The sequence below is a fragment of the Muntiacus reevesi genome, chromosome 1, assembly GCF_963930625.1.
Source record: "Muntiacus reevesi chromosome 1, mMunRee1.1, whole genome shotgun sequence".
NCBI lineage: Eukaryota > Metazoa > Chordata > Mammalia > Artiodactyla > Cervidae > Muntiacus > Muntiacus reevesi.
This window is the reverse complement of record NC_089249.1, coordinates 14,184,278-14,203,478: the sequence shown is the minus strand read 5'-3', so window position 1 is coordinate 14,203,478 and position 19,201 is coordinate 14,184,278. Positions and strand designations below refer to the sequence as shown.

General features: G+C 48.8%; 1 protein-coding gene across 4 annotated transcripts in view; it reads right to left on the bottom strand.

Moving 5' to 3' along the window:
- The window catches only part of CHST11 (carbohydrate sulfotransferase 11), a 263,685-nt gene that overhangs the window by 46,752 nt on the left and 197,732 nt on the right, over nucleotides 1–19,201 (bottom strand). For 2 of the 4 annotated variants that reach the window (XM_065938262.1, XM_065938268.1), the window contains exon 3: nucleotides 12,427–12,456. The exons of the other annotated variants lie outside the window; for them this stretch is intronic. In XM_065938262.1, coding sequence (XP_065794334.1) covers nucleotides 12,427–12,456 — 30 coding nt within the window. The remainder of the gene's footprint in view (nucleotides 1–12,426; nucleotides 12,457–19,201) is intronic. 4 annotated transcript variants of the gene reach the window in all.

Here is a 19,201-nt window from a genome sequence, read left to right as displayed (position 1 = left end):
TGAAACCAAAAACTCTATAAGGGAGGCACTGCTATCACGCCCATTTTACAGATGAAGAAACTCAGGCCCAAAGAATCTGAGTGACGTGTCTAAGGTCACGGAGCTGGGTGCCAGTGAAGTCAGATGTGGGACCCAGGCAGTCTCCTTGCTACCTACCAGGCTGTATCACACAGACCACGTACTAGGGAGGGCCCGTTGCCACCATCGAAGCGCACTCTGAAGAGCAGCTTTCAGAGGCCAAGCCGAGTCCAATGTCAGACAGCCCTGTGTCCGGCAGAGCTCAGGGCTGCTGTCGCCGTGAGCAGCGTTATGAGCATCATCATCCATCATCATCGAGGCAAGTCCGATTCCTAAGGTTGACTGAGCACCTTTTACATCTTCATGCCCTTCCCCACCCATCCCTCGGTCCCTCAGGCCTCAGCCCAGCCCGGACGGAGAGAGAAGGCACACAGGAGGTAAAACCGGCCAAGCCCCGAGTCATCAGGGAGCAGACGGGGCTTTGCACTCAGCTCTGCCACCTTCCACGCTGGGGCCTTTCTCCTGCCACTCCCATCCACGCATCCTCTGGCATTCGTGGGAGAGGCAAGAGCAAGCCCGTCTGAAGAGGGGACTGCCTCCTGATGGGAACCTGGGTCAGCGTGCTCACACGGAGTCCTGAGGGGTCCCTCTTGGTGCTCCTCCGTCGTGCGCTTGGTCTGACCTTTCAGAATGTAAGTAAATATCAGTGCCCGGGCACAGCCCCGCGATACTGCACTTGAGACGACCACACTGCAAAGTTCCAAGACATCGTCGGGGGAGCCCGGGGCCATGGTGCGTCCATTAGGCATCTTGATGGCACGTGTCAGGTCAGGGAGACTTGGAAGCAGCTCTTTCTGCCCAGTTTCCTTAAAAAGCACAGCATCCTGACTCTCAAGGAGATCCTGCTGCTGGAAGGACCACCAACGGCCCGCTCAGGGTGGGCTGGCAAAAATGCATCCAATGTGTCTCCTGGCCAGCTCCAACTGGACTCTCCAGAAAACCCAGGGATGATCATACCAAGTCAGTCAGAAAGAGAAAGACAGATACCATATGCTATCACTTATACAGGGAATCTAAAATGTGACGCAAGTGCACTTATCTACGAAACAGAAGCAGACTCTCAGAGCTGGAGAGCAGACTGGTGACTGCCAAGGGTGGGGGGGCAGCGAGGGAAGGGTTGGGCATTTGGGGCTGTTAGATGCAAAGTGTTATATTAACATACAGCATGGATAAGCCACAAGTCGTACTGTACAGCACAATGGACACATTTAATATCCATAGTAAACTGTAATGGAATAGAACATGGAAAAGAATGTGCATGAATAACTGAGACAGACCGTAAGGAAGCCTGAGCACTGAAGAACAGATGCTTTCGAATTGTGGTGCTGGAGAAGACTCTTGAGAGTCCCATGGACTGCAAGGAGATCAAACCAGTCAATCCTACAGGAAATCAACCCTGAATATTCACTGGAAGGAATGATGTTGAAGCTCCAAAACTTTGGCCACCTGATGTGAAGAGCCGACTCATTGGAAAAGACCCCGATGCTAGGAAGGATTGAAGGCAAAAGGAGAAAGGGGGCGGCAGAGGATGAGATGGTTAGACAGCATCGCTGACTCAATGGACATGAATCTGAGCAAACTCTGGGAAGATAGTGGAGGAGAGAGAAGCCTGGTGTGCTGTAGTCCATGGGGTCGCAAAGAGCCGGACGCAACTGAGCCAGCTGAACAACAACAACAGCCATGTCCTCAAAGGCCTGCTGGAATTGAGGAGACCTGGCGGGGCCATGTCCTCAAAGGCCTGCTGGAATTGAGGAGACCTGGCGGGGAGTAACCGGAGCCTGGCCTATGTTTGAAGACACTTGAGCTCCCAGAACAGCTTGGTCAGGCTGGTTGACAAGGCACGGTTTGAGCTCTGTGGCTCCCAGGAGAACCCACAAATGCATTCTCTCTGGGTCCTTACAGCCTGGCTGTAGGAATGAGGGGCTGGGGTCCTTCATCGAGTACACTTTCTTATCTGCCTTGGGGTCTTAGAAGGGGGAGGCAGGATGGTGGTCAGGGGGTACTTGCACAAAACAGTAGAAGACTGTCCCCTAAAATAACAAATTCCTGCCCCCAGGGCTGATAAGAATCACCCAGCCACAGCTGCTCAGACCTCAGACTGGCATCACCCCATAAACTGGGGAAAGCGGCCCTCATCCATTCAGCCCAGGAGCAAAGGGCACTTGGGCTGGTAAGGAGAGAAGGCAGGTTTAAAAAGTGATGACACCAACTTGAAAAATGTACATATGTATCAGAAAGACTGTGGAGGAGCCAGGCTCTGGCTAACCAAGATTCCTCTGGGCCGCTAGTTCTGAGAGCTAACAGTGGATCCATGTAGACTTGCCCAGCTGTCCTCACACCAAAAACTTTTCCCCAGGCCTCAGGAATTCACAGGCTCCAGGAGAAGGTGGCTGTCTGGCTTTGGAATCAGACAGGCCTGGAGTTTAATCTCAGCTCCATGGCTATCTAGCTGTGTGAACTTGAACATGTTACCTAACTTCTCTGGGTCCCAATTTCCTCATCTGTGAAGAGGAGGTAGAGATAAGAGGTAAGGTTGCTGTGAGCTTTATACTGGGCACACAATCCATATACAACCAAAAGGTATCATCTGTTCCTTTTGCCTCTTCCCTCACCAGGAAAGATGAATAAATAAAAGAGGGGCTCTGACGGCAGACCCCAATCCTGGTTTTATTGCTCAGCTGGTGTGAGACCTTGGGGAAAGCTGGGTTCCTCTGTGTCTCAGGTTCATCGGGGGTAAAATGAGAGTCATAATAACAGCACTGACTTCATACAAATCAAAGGACACCATTTGTATAAAATGCTTAGGGACTCCCTGGCAGTCCAGTGGTTAAGAATCTCTCTTCCAATGCAGGGAATGTGGGTTTGATTCCTGGTAGGGAAACTAAGATCCCACATGCCAGAGGGCAACTAAGACTGACCGCCACCATGAGAGAGCCCGCAACTAAGACCTGACACAGTCAGAAAAATAATATTAAAATAATAATAATAATGCTCATGCAGAGCCTTGTACAGAACAAGCACTTAAAAAAAATGGGAGCTCTCAGTGTGACTTTTCATCCTAACTCATTCCTGACCCCACTCAGCCCAATCTTCCTTTACATTCACAACCAAAATACTCCCTGGAGGAGGGCATGGCAATCCACGCCAATATTCTTGCCTGGAGAATCCATGGACAGAGGAGCCTGGCAGGCTATAGTCCATTGGGTCGCAGAGTTGGACATGACTGCAGCGACTCAGCACGCATGAACCAATCAACACATTTCTAACATGACTCTGCTTTCCTAAACTACGTCTGGTGGCCAGCATTCTGTCCCTCCCATAAAGTTAACTCTTTGGGGTCAGAGAAAGCATCAGATGTATCACACTGAAGTGTCAAGGAAGATTTTCCCAGTTATGATGGCCTCTCATTTTTCCTTGTTGGAGAGAGACAGGGTAAACGGGTCAGAAGCTGAGCCAAAGGTGAACTCAGAACCAAGCGATGCAAGGTTTTCATCAAGGTTCTCTGTCTTAGTTGTTTCCTTTCAAAGATCTTTCCAAAAGCATCCTTCATCTTCAAAGAGTCTGGTTGGCAACTCGACTTTGCCCTTTGAAGTCCCTTTTACATTCACCCTTGAAGGCACTGCTTAAAAAATGACACGGCACATGGCTGAGAAGAGAATAAACTTCTCCCCTCCTACTTCTGCCTCCACCCCTCCCCCACAAATTTGGATTCAATTTTAAACTGGCTGATGTTGTCCTTTGGTCCTTCCTAAGAATAATTGTAAAGTCAACACTAAGGACATTAAAAAGAATGAGCCTGGCTGTTTAATCATGGAGGAAGGAAAGCGGGGATAGTTTCTAATGCTATTTTCTAGCCTCTTCTTGTGACATCTTCGCCAGAGGTTTCAGGATAAATGTGCCAGCAAACAGATCAAAACACCAGGGTAATTCTGCAATGTCAACTTTCTTAGTTTTTTAAAAAGTGTTTGTTATTTATTTGGATCTATATAACCTATTGAAATGGTGTTTCAGCCAGGCAAGAAAATACTATGACCTCCTACGAAAGAAAGCTCATCCATAAGCGAGTGAAAAAAATCAAATCCTTCTGGAAAGTGCAGGCACCGTTTGACAAGGGAAACGTTTAGAAGGCATTTGTGAGGCATCTCAGGAAATGTATGCAGTGGACAAGCCCATCTTGGCATGAATATGATTTTACTGAACACAACACGGCTGCTCCAGGGAAGATGTGAGAATACGATCTCTGTCTACTACAAATATTTTATAATCGTGTCAGGATATTGAAATGGAAGTTTCTGATGAAGCACAAAGCTACATTATACATGAAACAGCTCACTACAACATAGGTACTAGACTGTAGGCAGACTTTGCAGAAGAGACACCAAGAGCTGAGTGGCCCAACTCTTAACTCGGACCCACAATCCCACCCAGCCTGGCCCACGTCCACACGAAAGGGCTGAGTTTTAGGAGATGGGAAAGAGGTTTTAGAGTATGTTTACTGGAGAGAGGTATTGAAGAGCCAAAATCCCACCTGCAAACACACCCCAGTTGAGAGGCTGGGAGGTTTTGCCCTTTGTCTTAAATTGAGGGACGGGGCCTTTGAAATCACTGAAGAATTAATATATGTGCCCTTGACCACACCACGTGAGAGGCCACATCTATCCGGCATCAGAGGCTCAGATCTGTGACTTCCGAGCAGCTTTGACAACAAGTAAGAACATGTGCTGAACTGGAGATCAGCCAGCCTGGTCAGCTTCATTAGGGAAGGGTTGCATGTGGCTTCCTCAGGACCAGATCCCCACCCCCACCAGCTCAAGGAGAGCCCGCAAGGCTCATTCCTGGGCTGCCCACAGGGTAACTGTGGAATTCCCAGTCCTGAGGAACGAAGCGGCAGCAGCAAGCAGGAAAAGAGCCTCATTACGGAAAATGAAGGTAAGAGATCCTCGGGGACTGAGAAGTCTCCAAACAGCCCACGAAAGGGGGAGCCTGCCGGGTCTAGAGGGAGCCAAGCCCGATCAAGACTGCGTCACTCATGCAAGAACCTTCCTGCATCTTTCCCACTTCTCCTGCCCTCCTGCCACTCTTCCACGCCCCCCACCGCCACTTAAAAGCCCAAGGAAGAAGCTGCTCCAGCTGCAGGAGAGGCCTGCTGAATGGGGGGTGGGGGGTGTCGGGGGGCAGAGGAGTGTGTGCGGAAGAGGGCTCGACTTTAAATGTGAAATCGAAAACCCGCTTTTTTGATATAAAATCCACATGCCTTACAATTCGCCCATTTAAAGCGTCCTGTTCAACGGGTTTCAGCAGTCACAGAGTTGGACCTCCATCATCGCAATTCATTTCAGGACATTTTCATTACTTGAAAAGAAACCCCGTTCCTCTCAGGCTCTCCGTAGCTATCACCGCCCAGCCCCTGGTCCCCTCAGCCCTGAGCAATCACTAAATCTAGGGTCTGTGTCTACGGATTTGCCTATGGGATCATATAGAATGTGCCACTCATGAGAGAACTATATGTGCTGACCTGACGCCCCAGGCCTGCACCTTTCTGGGCTCTTTCGGTGGGCCACTAGAGTCCCTCCCTCCAAGGGAAGTGGCCAGGACAAAAGGAGATGTCCCCAGTCAACCGCTTCGTTTGAGCCAGTTTACTCAGCTTCCCCGGCTCTGCCCTGAACTGGTGAGAAGCAAACCTCCCAGCATGCCCAGCGGCAGGGCTGCAGGATCCGAGGGATGTCTGTCCTCCCAGCTGATGAAAACCTCTGCGTCCGTCTCCTCCACCTTCTCGTCCCCAAGGGCACCTGGCACCAGCCAGGCACATATCAGAGGGTCGATAAACATTCATTGCTGGCTGATGACAGACAGGAAGCAGAGAGGAGAGGGGAGGCCGTGCCCACGGAGGGCCTGCGGCAGGTCTGCGGGCAGCTCCCAGGTTCTCCACATGTGGACGGATGCAGGCTCGGGATGGCCAGGAGGCAGCGCCAGATGGCAGACAAACTCGGCTGCTCTCTGGTTACGTTTTATGCGTTTCTTTGTTTTTCAGTTTCTTTGTCACTGACATCTGCTGCTCCGTGTTGTCCTGGAGGCAAAATGTGAAACAGAAAATCCTCGGGGGATGCGCGTTTCTCCCCATCTCGGCTGCTCTGTTTGGACGTGCCATGTCTTTGGATGAGGACCGCCACCCCCGCTCCATTCTGGCGACCCCTTCTCTTTCCCTACATTCATGCCTCTTGTTATCTCCTCGCTGAAGGTGAAACTGACACAGTGTTTGCAACTGGTGTGTATCAGTGAGCCCTGGGGAGACCTCAGGGGACCCCAGTGCAGGTAACATGGGATTCCCCACACCAGAGCCTTCTGGACACAGGGAAGCTGCTTCTAAAGCCTGAGGGAGAGCGGATCCATCTGAGAACCCACATGTGTCATTTCAAAGGGAGATCTTTCAATGGCAGAGAGGGTGGCTTTCTAGGGAGAGCCTGGCTAGCTCCTCAAGGATTCAGATTGGCATTACTCCATAAATTGAGAGAAATGGCCCCAAAGAACAGCATGGGGTCGTGTGGCCTGGGCGGGGCCACATGGGGGAACTGCAGCCTTGGGATATGGACTGTGTGACAAGCGTCACCAGCCACTGTGCCCACATCCTCCTGCAGATCTTAGTTCTCCTCTCAGGATCCTGCCAGAGGATTCTCTTGTTACAACAGAAGCATGGAGGGCCAGGGCGCTGGTCCAGCATCGCCTAGTGAGAGCGGCACAGGGTCCTGATGCTCCTGCGGGGGCTGCTGGCGAGTGGGCCAAGCCCTTTCTCAGCCTGACCCACTGCCTCGGGAGCCCTGTGAAGTAGGTGTTACCCACCCCAGTTCCCAGGTGAGGGATCAGGCTCCATGAGATGCAGTAACCTGACCCAGGTCACTGAGCCGGTCAGAGGGAGTTCAAAGGCAAGTCTGCCCATCTGCAAAGGCTGTGGACTCCCCTAGACCGAGCAGCCGCAGACGCTGGTCAGGGGCAGCCTGGGCTCTGCAGGCACCCCTCCTGGGTGCCCCTTCCTGGGTGACCATCTGAAAATGGCCTGGGAGACTCCAAGGTGGAGGGGGTGAGACATGCACAAAATGGAAGCAGTAAGAACGTTCCTGTGTGGACGTAGGTGTGTGTGTGTGCCCGTGTGCCTGTCCACAACTGTGTGTTGCTTCTGTGTCTGCGTATACATGAATGTTTGGGTCTGTATCTGCCAGCGTGTTGCTGTATACATGTGCGCTTGTATTTATAGATGTATGTTTGTATTACTGTGTGTCTGTGTGCTCCTGTCTGTGGGTACACACGTGTGTGTTTGTGTGTGTACGGAGCGCGGATGTGTCTGGGTGCCCATGTATATGTGTTGGTGTGTGCTTGTATGATGGTGGGTGTGTATCGGTGAGTGTGTAAACAGGCCCTTGCATGTCAGCAGACTTAGAAGACGACGTCGCCTCTGCGGTAGAAAGTTATTCATTTCTTTCAGTTAATATGAAACAAAGGAATCTTTTCTTAAAGTTCTACTTTGGGGCCCCAGAATGTAAACTTTATGTGACTAGGTTTACAGTCTCTGAGGGAAGAATGTACCCTTTGAAGATCAAGTCTGAGAAAACTAAGAATTCACTGCTGTTTCAAACTTCTCTGACTACTCCACAGTGGGAAATAAAGTATGTCATTGCATATACACGTACAGCATATATGTACATATATGTACACGTACATATTTTTCTTAAAACAATACTTATCCTTATCATGTGTGATGCACTCTGATATTAAATTCTTTTCTATTTCATTTTTTCAAATGCCAACTAAACTGATGTTACAACTCACTGATGGGATATAACTCGCAGTATGAAGAACACTGGTCTATAGCAACTCTTTCCCCAGCTCTATATAAAGTGACTTCATCCATCCATTTACCAAGTAAACATAAAGCAGTTACTGTGTGCCAACTACTTGTCTAGGTTCTTGGGAAACAAGTTTCCTAAGCTCCTGGCACTTTCATTCTAAAGGGCAAAATAAACCACAAACCCCAAAACACTGAAGATAATTTTATGTGGTGACAAAATCTCTAAAGGTAATTCAGTGGTTGGTCAGGGAGGACTTCCTGGAGGAGGTGACCCAAATGATGAGAAGGCGCTGGCCATGGCAAGAGGCAGGGGAGAAGGGCTGGCCAGTATTTTCTCTGCAGTCTCTGCTATCAAAGTTTAGAAATGAACCTTGACTCAGATACTGGCCATGATTCTATCCATCTTTCTCTGGCCTCACTCCCTTCTCTCGTTTCAGCTACATGTTGCCCAAATACTTCACATCAAAATTTGGCAGCTCTACATGGGCACATATTCATTCTTTCCCTGGAACATTTCAAAATAACATTTGGTCTGATTAATTCTGTTATTAGGACAAACTCCTGGAAGACATAGCCAATCTTGTGGAGGGTGATTCACTGGTCAATAAGGCTCAGAAATGAAGGGGCAGAGACCAGCCAATGGGGCTCAGAGACCACATGTAGGAAAGCTCAGGTCAAAAGCACCAGAGATGGTGGGCAAGCCTGCCCCTGCAGGCCGGCACTGCTTCTCCAGGGCATCTGTGTGGCCAGCTCCCTCTGTGCCTTAGGTTCCTGCTTCCATATCATCTATTCAGCAAGTCTCCCCTGCCCACACTAGTTAAACCACAGCCTTCATCCTGACTTACCTATCAGACCTCTTTATCTGGTTATCCAGCTCCCCACTGAGAACATTAACCCCACAGGACAGGGATTTCTGCCACTGTGACTCCCCAGCCAGTGCTCAACACGCGGCTGTGGCATGAGTTAATGAATAACGCTCCTATTTCCTGAGCGCCTGCTGGGTGCTGGGCTCTGCACCAACATGGTCTCCAGTGCTCACAGAAATCCTGCCAGGTGTGTACTAGGATTCCCATTTTAGAGATGGGAAGATAAAGGCCCAGAGGAGCAAAACACACACAGTGAATAGGTGATGGATTTGGGGCTGAAAGCTACGTCTCCCTGACTCCAAACCCATAAGGCCTGACGCTTCTACCCACAAAACAGGAATGAGGCACAGTAAGTGTAGTCAGTCAGAAACAGGAAAACATCTGACACCACTTATACGTGGAGTCTGAAATACTGTAAAAATGAAGATACCTATGAAACAAAGACAGACTTACAGATGTAGAGAACAGATGTGTGGCTGCCAAGGGGGAAGCAGACGAGGAGGGGAGGACTGGGAGTTCGGGATTAACAGAGGCAAAGGCTCTTCCACAGGATGGACAGACGCCGAGGTCCTACTGTACAGCACGGGGAACTCTAGCCAGTGTCTTGTGATAAACCATGATGAAAAATAATATATGTACATACAACTGAATCGCCTTGCTCTACAGCAGAAATTAATACAACTCTGCAAATCAACTACACTTCAATAGAGTTTTTAAAAAAATTAACTGCTGCATAAAGCAGATGACCCAAACCAAGATCCATCTAAGAGCAAGCTCTGTGGGCACAGAACACTGCTCTTCATTTTGCCTAAAAAGGGGGTGTGGCTAACAGCATCAAAGATGCTTCTATGACAAACAACCAGATCACCCCCTCTGAGTAGGAGGACAGTTTCAAGGTGTGGTTTTATTCATAAGCAGTTTCTATGCATTTTGTTTTCCAGCACACTGGGGCACATGGAACAAAAACAGGCAGAAACTCTGCACTTAGTACCCCCTATTGGGTGCCCTGCAGTGATAGCTGGGCGTGCAGGTTTGCATGCCCCTGGGGGCAGTCCGAGGGGTCAAGGGGGCCCAGGGAGGAGACACAACAACCTCCCATTTCCCTCTGCACCTCAGGGACAAACAGCCGAGGTCAAATTAACCAGGGCAGACCTCCGAGGGCTGGGGTTCTGGGACACCTACAGAGTGGTTTTGCTTGGGGACAGCAGCTGCTTCAAATTAGAAGCTACTCTAAACAGAGAGCAGATTCACGAGGTTTCTCTGCCCTGGAAAGAGACCAAGGGACTCAAGCCACAGTCTTGATCTTTGGACTCTTTAGGGCAAAAGCTTCGAGGGGAGGGGCTGAGAAAACAAAGGCCAGAAGTGGTGACAGTTGAGGCAGAAGGTCCCAACTCTAGAACCCTACCTGACTAGCAACAGTTCCCAGAACCAGAAGTGTGCGAGATGAGGGGGGTCAGGTCCAGCACAAGGGGTCACCTCTGCAGGGAGAGCTGTCTCCATCCTGTCACCCGCTCCCTCGCCCGACACCCTCGGCCACCCCACAAGCCAGCTTAGGGGTTCAGTCCCTGCCAGCACTCCTCATCTTTGATGGGAGTCTTTGACACATCAAAGACTTTCCTGATGTCTTTGAGCTGGAGCCAGGAAGTAAGGGTGAGGCCCTGGGGAAGACTCGAGCCAAGGTAGTTCCCCAGGCTGTTGGGGCAGTGGGGACAGGCACAAAATTTTGCCTCCGGAGGACACAGAAACAATGGGTTTCCAACTTTCCCCCAAACTGTTAAGTTCTCATGGTCTGTGCCAGGCCGGGTGTACTCTGCTTCACTCTGTTCATCTCTTTATTTTCAGTTCAACAAACGGGTGAGTTCCCATTTGGTGACAGGCCAACTGGACCAGGCCCTGGACGTGTAACCCAGTGACCAACCTGAGTGTCTGCTATGCATGAGGGCCTCAGGAACCATTCTGAGAATGGAGCAGTAACTAACAGCTAATGAGCCAGGCACTATCCTGAATGCTTTCCCCATGTTAACTCATTAATCCTCACAGCATCACAAGTGATTCCTCAGCAGAGGCCTGAAGAAAGTGAGGAAGCTAACTAGGAGTACATCTGGGGAAGCAAGACCAAGGCCGATCAGGTGTGTGCCTGGCCTGTTCAAAGAACCACAGTGAGCCTGCAATGGGGTAGTGAATGCCAGCTATCCCAGGCTTTGGGGAGGACCCAGGCCTTCACGGGGAGGTGGAGATGTGAGTGCAAGAATGACAGGCTCCCACTTATATTGTAGAAGAGCTCTGGCCAAAGCAGTTGAATGTTCTTTGGTGGAAAAGACTGGAAGCTAGGAGGGTCTGGGCGAGACTGGAGGAAAGAGACAGCTGTGGGGTGGGTTGGGGAAGCAGCCATTGCATTCCTGGGCTATACTGAAGACAGAGCTGAGAGGAACTGCATACGGGTTGAACACGTGGCATGAAAAAGGAAGTGTCCACGTGGGCTCTGAGGATTCTGCCCGGAGCAGCTGGAAGGAGGGGGCTGCCATGACCCGAGGTGGGAGATGTGCGCTGAACAGCTTTCTGCAGTTTCTGGCATGTTAAACGTGCAGTGTCCAATGAAGACATCCAAGAAGCAGATGGAAGAGAAGACTGAAGTCCAGGGGGGCCCCTGTGTCAGCCAAACAATACTCTGAACAGGAACTGCCGGTGCTTCATTCAACAAATACCCAACTGTGTGCCTACTATGAGCTGACACGGCTGCAGCAAATGTAGCCAGAAACAAAAAGTCTCGGCTCTGTGAGAGCCAGCAGGCATGGGAGGGCATGATGACAAGGGAAGACCCGGGAGAACCTGGAGATCAGAGACCCGGGATCAGCCCTGACCACCCGCCTGCTGAGCCCGCAGGCGCCCCGGGGCCCAGGCCCCTCCCGGGGCGGAGCACCCAGCAGCTGCTAGTGCATGAGGAGGACTTGAACGCCAGGCGTGCATCCAACCTGAACGGCGTCCAATGTGCTGGAATCCATTATCGACTCTCGCTGACCCGCTGTCTGCCCCTGGAAAGATGTCTGAACTGCACTGCCCGAGCCAACACCAGCTAAGATGAATAACAGGGGACCAGTTAATGTCTCCACCGTGCTTTCAGACACTGCTGGGGGCAGGGAGGGATCTGGGCAGGAGCTGAGGGAGCAGGGGAGAGAGGATCCACTGTAGCAGGCTGGCGGTCATTCAATTTCCAGGGAAGCAGGGCTGCCTCAGCCCTTCTCAAAGCTTCCTGACGGACCCTGAGGCTTCACCTGGGCTCAGTCCTCCAACATCCATCCCAGAGGTCTGCATCTTCGTGGTCACGTTCAGAGCTCAGGTTTGGGGCCACCAGGGTTTCTGACCTCACTGGCTGTGGGACTTTGGGCAAAGGACTCAACCTCTCTGCCATTTCCATTATCTCTAAATTAGGACTACTGTGAACTCTTACAGAATTGCTGAGAGGATTCAATGAAACAGTAGAGCATGACCTAAAATGCTATCTGTCACGCAGTAAGCACTCCCTAATAGTTAGCATTTATTGTTTGCCAAGCGCCTGGAATATGTTGGCATTAGGTTGTCTCTGAAGTGAGGCCATAGATAACTTGTAAACAGCAAGGTGAAAGAGACACTATTGTGACTTACCCAAGGTGGAGAAACTCTCTCCAAGGATCTCTGAAAACGGAAGAGAGAAGAATTTCTCAGGCTGCTTGTTGAACGAATACAAGATGGACTTTCACAATCCAAGGTGAGCTTGACGACCATGTGCGTGGACCAGCACGTGGATCTGTGAGTCCTGCCCGCTCTAGTCCAGCCTGGCTATCAGGAGCAACTGCCTGCTGAGCCCGCCCTGACCCTAACCCCAAGAGAGGTCGGCTCAGAGAAACAGCGGAGCCTCGGATTTGCGGAGGGAAACACAGGATGGTCTGTGGCCAGGGTCACCCTGTGCCCCTGCCGTGTCCCAGCCCCCAAGTGGACAACAGGATCCATCTTCCCTGCCCAGTCCGACCAGAACTGAACATGCTAACTGGACTTTGAGCAGCACAGGTTCTTGCTTCCTGTCTGATTTCCGGCTCCATCTCTGACTTTTTCCTAAAGTCTCACCTGGAGGGACCTCACCAGTCTCTCAAAATGGGGACTGTTTCTGAATGCTGCACCTTTAGCCTCTCCTAGCCTCGTGCATGACAGGGCGCTCCACCTACCCATGCAGTCCAGCTTTAACCCTCACCAGACCCCTGATACTAACAGAACAGCCTACCGACAATGTGCCTGAGGGTACACTTCACAGAAAGCGGGGGCTACTGGTTTTAACCTCAGTGATTTGTTTTCACCTGGTCTTCAATAATGTTGGGAAGGAAAGTGTCATATTACAGGAAAAGAAAATTTTCAGATGCACCAGAAGAAATGATCCCATCACTTGAATGGAGAGAACTAGAGGTCGAAGAAAGAACAGTGAACTTGTGGGCGGAGCCTTGAGTTTAGATTCAGCTCCCGCCACTTGGTAGTAAGTCTACCTTGGGCTCAGCCTTTGAAACTCAGCTTTCTCATGTGTCAAATGGAACAATTATAAAGATGAAATGAGAGCATGTATGTAGCCAAAGTGTAATTAGACTAGACTATGGCAGGCATTTAGCATTATTATTATTTTTGTTGTTGTTACATTTTTTGCCTGGCCAGCTCCTCTGACTTTTTCTTTGTGAATCTTATGGCTGCTCACACCCTTGATCTTCTTGCTATGCCATTTTCCCCAAAAGCTACTGTAATGGGGGTGAAACTTTCTCTGTCTCGAATATTGAGCGATATCTGGCATAGAGTGGGTACGGAATACACGTTTTGAAAATATAATCAATACCATAATCACATAGGGCTTCCCTGGTGACTCAGATGATAAAGAATCCACTCACAATGCGCGAGACCTGGGTTCAATCTCTGAGTTGGGAAGATCCCCTGGAGGAGGGCATGGCAACCCACTCTAGTATTCTTGCCTGGAGAATCCCATGGACAGAGGAGTCTGGGGTCACAAAGAGTCGGACACGACTGAGTGACTAAGCACAGCACAATCATATATATGTATATATATATTTATGATATTTGGTATTTATGATACATGATATGAAATATATTTATGAATTGGGCTTCTCAGGTGGCACTAGTGGCAAAGAACTCACCTGACAGTGCAGGAGACCTAAGAGATGTGGATTCGATCCCTAGGTTAGGAAGATCCCCTGGAGCAGGGCATGGCAACCCACTCCAGTATTCTTGCCTGAAAAGTCCCACGGGCAGAGGAGCCTGGCGGGCTACAGTTCCACAGGGTGGCAAAGAGTCGGACATGACTGAAGCAAATTAGCACAGCACAGCACATATATATGAATTATGATATAATTATATACAATAGTATATTACCAGGTTCCAAGAACCATGCTAATTGCTTTGCATACATTATGTTCATGTAACCCTCTCCATCTTACATGAACTAATTATTAGCATTTTCCCCCCACTTTGCAGATGAGGAAAATGAAGCACTGAGGTAACTTGCCCAAAGTCATATAATTCTAATAGTGAGATGTTGGAGGGATGGAACTTGAACCCAGATGATCTGATTTTGGAAATTGTTCATTCGACCACCACAGAGCCTCATGAATACATAATTTTCAAAGAAAATGTAGGCGGGGGAAAAAAAACACTGATGTGTAACCTGATATTTCTAGAGTTGAGTCATAAATTATGTGTGAGGGGATAAAAATGAATAATAAATTCCAGAAGTTATGTGGGGACAGCTGTAAGAAAGATGGGCACTGCACTAAGACTATTCTCGGTTCTAAGTGAAACCCAGAGGCGATCTGGGAAGGGTTGCAATGGAATATGAAATCATAGAGGGTTCCAGTGAGGCTCTGGCCTTACCACTCATTCAGCTGGGGACGCCATTATTCCCTGCCCCCGATAAGCAACACTCTGCAGTCCCTGAAAGTGGAAGACTAAAATCCCTTCTCCAAATCACTGAAGAGACCTATCTGAAGGCAGAGGACGGGGGCTCTGGTTACTCTGCTTATTTTACAGATGAGAAAACGGAGGCCCAGGGAAGTGAAACAGCTTGTCTGAGGTCCCACAGTAGGTAAGAGGAAGCCATGTGTTACTGATCGACTTCATTCATTCATTCATTCATTCATCTAACAGACACGTGATGATATTTACTGTCTGAAATGTACCAGGAGGTAAAGACCATGTTCCTAGTGACAATCCAGACCACAGCCAGCCCATAGCGATGCAATGCAGGCCACACTGGTACTTTAGAATGTTCTAGCAGCCACATGAAAAGAAGAAAAAGAAATAGGTGATATCAATAACTTATCTCAAAAGATCCAAAATATTACTGTTTTAACATGTCATCAATATTTAACAAATATTAATGATGTATTCTCTCTTGTGAGGGTACTAAGTCTTTGAAATGCAGTGTGTATTTAACACTAATAGCACATCTCGCATTGAACTGACTACTTTTCAAGGGCTCAGTGGCCACATGTGACCAGTGGCTACCATACTGGAGGGCACAGATCTGGGACCATGGTGCTCCATCTCACTGTGTATTGGGAGCACGTGCAGAATTTGTTAAAAATACTGATTGCCAGTTCCTACTCAGAGATTCAGTTCAACAGATCTGGGGTGAGGCCTGGGACTCTGTAGTTTAACCAGTATTCCAGGGGATTCTGATGTAGCTCACCATTATGGAACCAGTGAGCTCCTAAAATGCAGCTTAATAAACATCAAGCAGATAGCCAGTAAGGCCCCTTCTCAAATTCCTATGGACTAGGAAAAGTTTGATCTGCATTAAAGACAACATCTGATAACATTCAGTTGAATTACTTTGAAAAAGAGTTTTCAAGTAGAGAGTGCTTGCTTTAGATAAGATTTCCTGATTAAAAATAGAGTCATTGGCACACATTATATTAAACTCCTTAAGAGTTTTAATCTTGATTGATTTAATCTCTTTAATCAATTATTTTAAGATTAAGCAAACAAACCTTCTGACATCCCGCTAGCACTAATTTGCTCAACAGAAAACTTCCTTAACAAACAATGGACAGTTGGGTGGCAGTGATACTGTAAGTTCAGCAATGAAGGCGTTGGGAGATATTCATTAAAAGCTTTACTTAAGCGGCCTTCCGTATGCCAGACACACCCCTCGGCCCTGAAGTTACAGAGGTGAATGAGGACGGGTCATGCTCTTGAAGAGTTTGCACAGTTGCTGCCAAGATGGGTAACAATGTACAAAGCCCTGTGTGAACACAGGAAGGAAAAAAATCAGATCTGTCCTGGAGCACGGGAGAAGCCCCTCTAATAGGAACCAAGCTGAGCCTCCAGCCTCTATGAAGTGTTTAATAGGTAGAGACTGGGAACTTTGGCAGAGGGAGTGAGGACGGTGTTCTGAGTGTTTGGAGAACTGTGGGCAAGGAGTTTGGATGCCTGAGGTGGAGAAGGTGGAGAGCTTGCTGGGGGAAGGGGCTGGAGTCGGGATGGTGAAATGCCCTGAAGGCCAGACTAAGGCATGTGGATTCAGTCCACCAGGTAACAGGGGCCACAGCTGTAGTTACGCAGATGCACACAGCACAGCTTTGGTCAGTGATGGATGGATAAAGTGGTTGATACATGGTTATGCGAAATTAATGGAAGTCTTATAGTGGGGGAGGGGAAATTGAAGCCAGGAGGCCAGTAAGGCTGAGGGTCAGCTGGTGAGAGGCAGGTAATGAGACTTGGACCAAGTGCTGACAGCAGGTGGGAGATGAAGCACAGATGGTTTTCAAACGACCCAGAGGAAGAAAGTCAAGACTTGGTGAAATTGCTGTAGGGAGTCACCCTTCACTTGACTGAGGCCAGTAAGCCACGCTGTTGTGCTAAAGGCTGAAAAGTTCCAGGAAAATGGGAAGAGGCTCATGAAGCCAGGATCTCTTAAAGAGCCTGTGGAAGGAGGATGCCAAATCTTGGGATTGACAAGATATTCCTTTTAGTGGGCTGATGATATTTCTGTACCAGCTCCTCATTTTTCCCTTAGTTTACAATTTCTTCAATAGAGAGGTCATAAGAAGTGTAAAACATCTGCCAAATCAAGTGGCTGGGAGGATACAGGGAAACAGAAGCCCTTGCCCACTGCTGGTACACAGACTGTAGAGAAACTCTTATATCTGGAGGTGGCCATGCACCAGAGTGTTCAAATCAGTGCTGTTTCTAATGATGCAAACTTGGGAGCAACCTATGTTTCCATCTATAGAGAGATGGATAAATAAAATGTGGCATGGTCATATGAAGCAATTAAACCAAAAGATCCATGGGACTGACCCTCAAAACACAGGGTGGAGTGGAACAGGCAAATTGAAGAAAAACATATTCAGGATGATGGCATCTATATGAACTGTGGATACACACACCTGAACTATATATTATATATGACTACACATAGTGGAAGTTAGAGTGTAAAAACATAGATTGAGATTTGTAGTAAATTCATAATACAAGATTGAGAGGAGAGGGGCAAAGAAGAGGTTCAAAAGGGATTTCTACGTTGATGACAATTTATTTCTATTATATGGCAGACCTATAAAAGAACTGAAGCAAAGACGTCAAGATGTTATATTCATTAATGTGGGATGGTGAATAAAAGAGTGCTTATTATCAATATATCATTTGCTATGTTTCCCTTTGGGATTCACAGGTGGCTCAATGGTGAAGAATCTGCCTGCCAATGCAGGAGACCCTGGTTCGATCCCTGGGTTGGGAAGATCCCCTGGATAATGAAATGGTAACCCACTCCAATATTCTTGCCTGGAGAATTCCATGGACAGAGGAGCCTGGCGGATGACAGACAGTCCAGGGGGTCACAAAGAGTCAGACATGACTTAGCAACCTAGTATGCACATGCAGGCTTTCCTTTATCTTCAAAAATTTCCCAAATTGAGAAAGGAAAGGAGGAAGTGGGGAGGAAGGGAGGGGGAGGTGGGAAAGGGAGGGGGGAGGGGAGGGGAGAAAGAAAAAGAAATGGAGTGCGTGGAAACGAAGCAGAAGGCTTAGAAGCTGTTCACCAAGCCCCCTACCAACTGAGGGCTTCACACAGCAAAGGGGGTGCAGATGGTGATTTAACATACCTAGGGGTCCCCCTGGGGTCTAACACCATATTCTGTACACTCGGAATGACTGCTCTGGTGAGGGCAAAATAAACTCCTTTCCTGTGCATCCCTTTCTCAGCCCAGCACTGCTGCCAAATAGGGGTGGGGAGGGGGTCACGGCATTCATTTACACCAGGTCCTCTCTACAATTTCACCTTCACCAATGTTACTCCACCCAGACTCTCCCACTGTTCCGGCTCTAGAACATGACTGCACAGCCATCTCACATCCAATCACGTCTGCATGTGGCAAGGACTGGACATGCCCGAGAAAGGAGAAGTGCGACAGGGCACACGGGCTGCTTCTGCACAAGGATGCCTCCCCACCTCTGGCCAAACAGTCTGGGACGCGGAATTTTCAAAATGCTTTAAGAGTCAGTTAAAGCACAGGGAGATAGAGTTGAGTGCAAGGAAGCATCCTTCTCACTAGTTACAGAACAAGACAGAAGTGTCTGCCTGGAGCGCCCTCCTCGTTGCCAGGAGCAGTGCCTCCGTGTCTTTACGTGTCCAGGTCTTTGCAGAGTGGGTGCTGAAGAAATGCTTGCTCATGAAGCAGAACTACATGACCTCCCCTCTGCCACACACATACACATGTTTTTGAGGACTATGTTTCTGTTTTCAAGTTTTCTCTCTCTTGATGGGGCAATGTCAACTAATGATTAAGGATGTTTGATTCTGGAACCAAACTGCCTAAGTTCTTGGAACAGACATGAAACCTCTCTATGAGCAGAACCTTCACCTCACAGCATCTTCAAGAGCCGAGTTCTCAGCACAGTAGCTGGCACACAGAAAGCACTCATTAACTGCTAAGAAAGGTCACTGGTTGGTCCTCAAGGCAAACCAAGTGAATGGGCTATACCATGCCCATTTTACAGATGGGCAAAGCTGAGATTCACAGAGGTCCTGTGACATGCTCAAGGTCACACAGTTTACTGTAAATGACAATGCCAGGATTTGAGGGCAATTTATCTATCTCTAAAGAACTCCCCAGGCCCCTAGCTGTTGCAACATCCCAAGAGCTGATTCACAGACCAACAACTTCCAGAATCTTCTCCTGCCAGCAGAGTCTGGTGGGAACTCTCTCAGCCAAGTGGAAGCTCCTAACTTCTGCCGTGTGGGGGCTGGGAATCTGACTTAGGTCTGAGGAACTCTCATTCCCACATCAAAGATGAGAACTGAAAGTCACTCTGACTAAGCACACAGGGAGGGCAGAAAGTTCTGAGAAAAAGGAAGATACCAGTGGGCTCTAATCACTCTCCACTCACC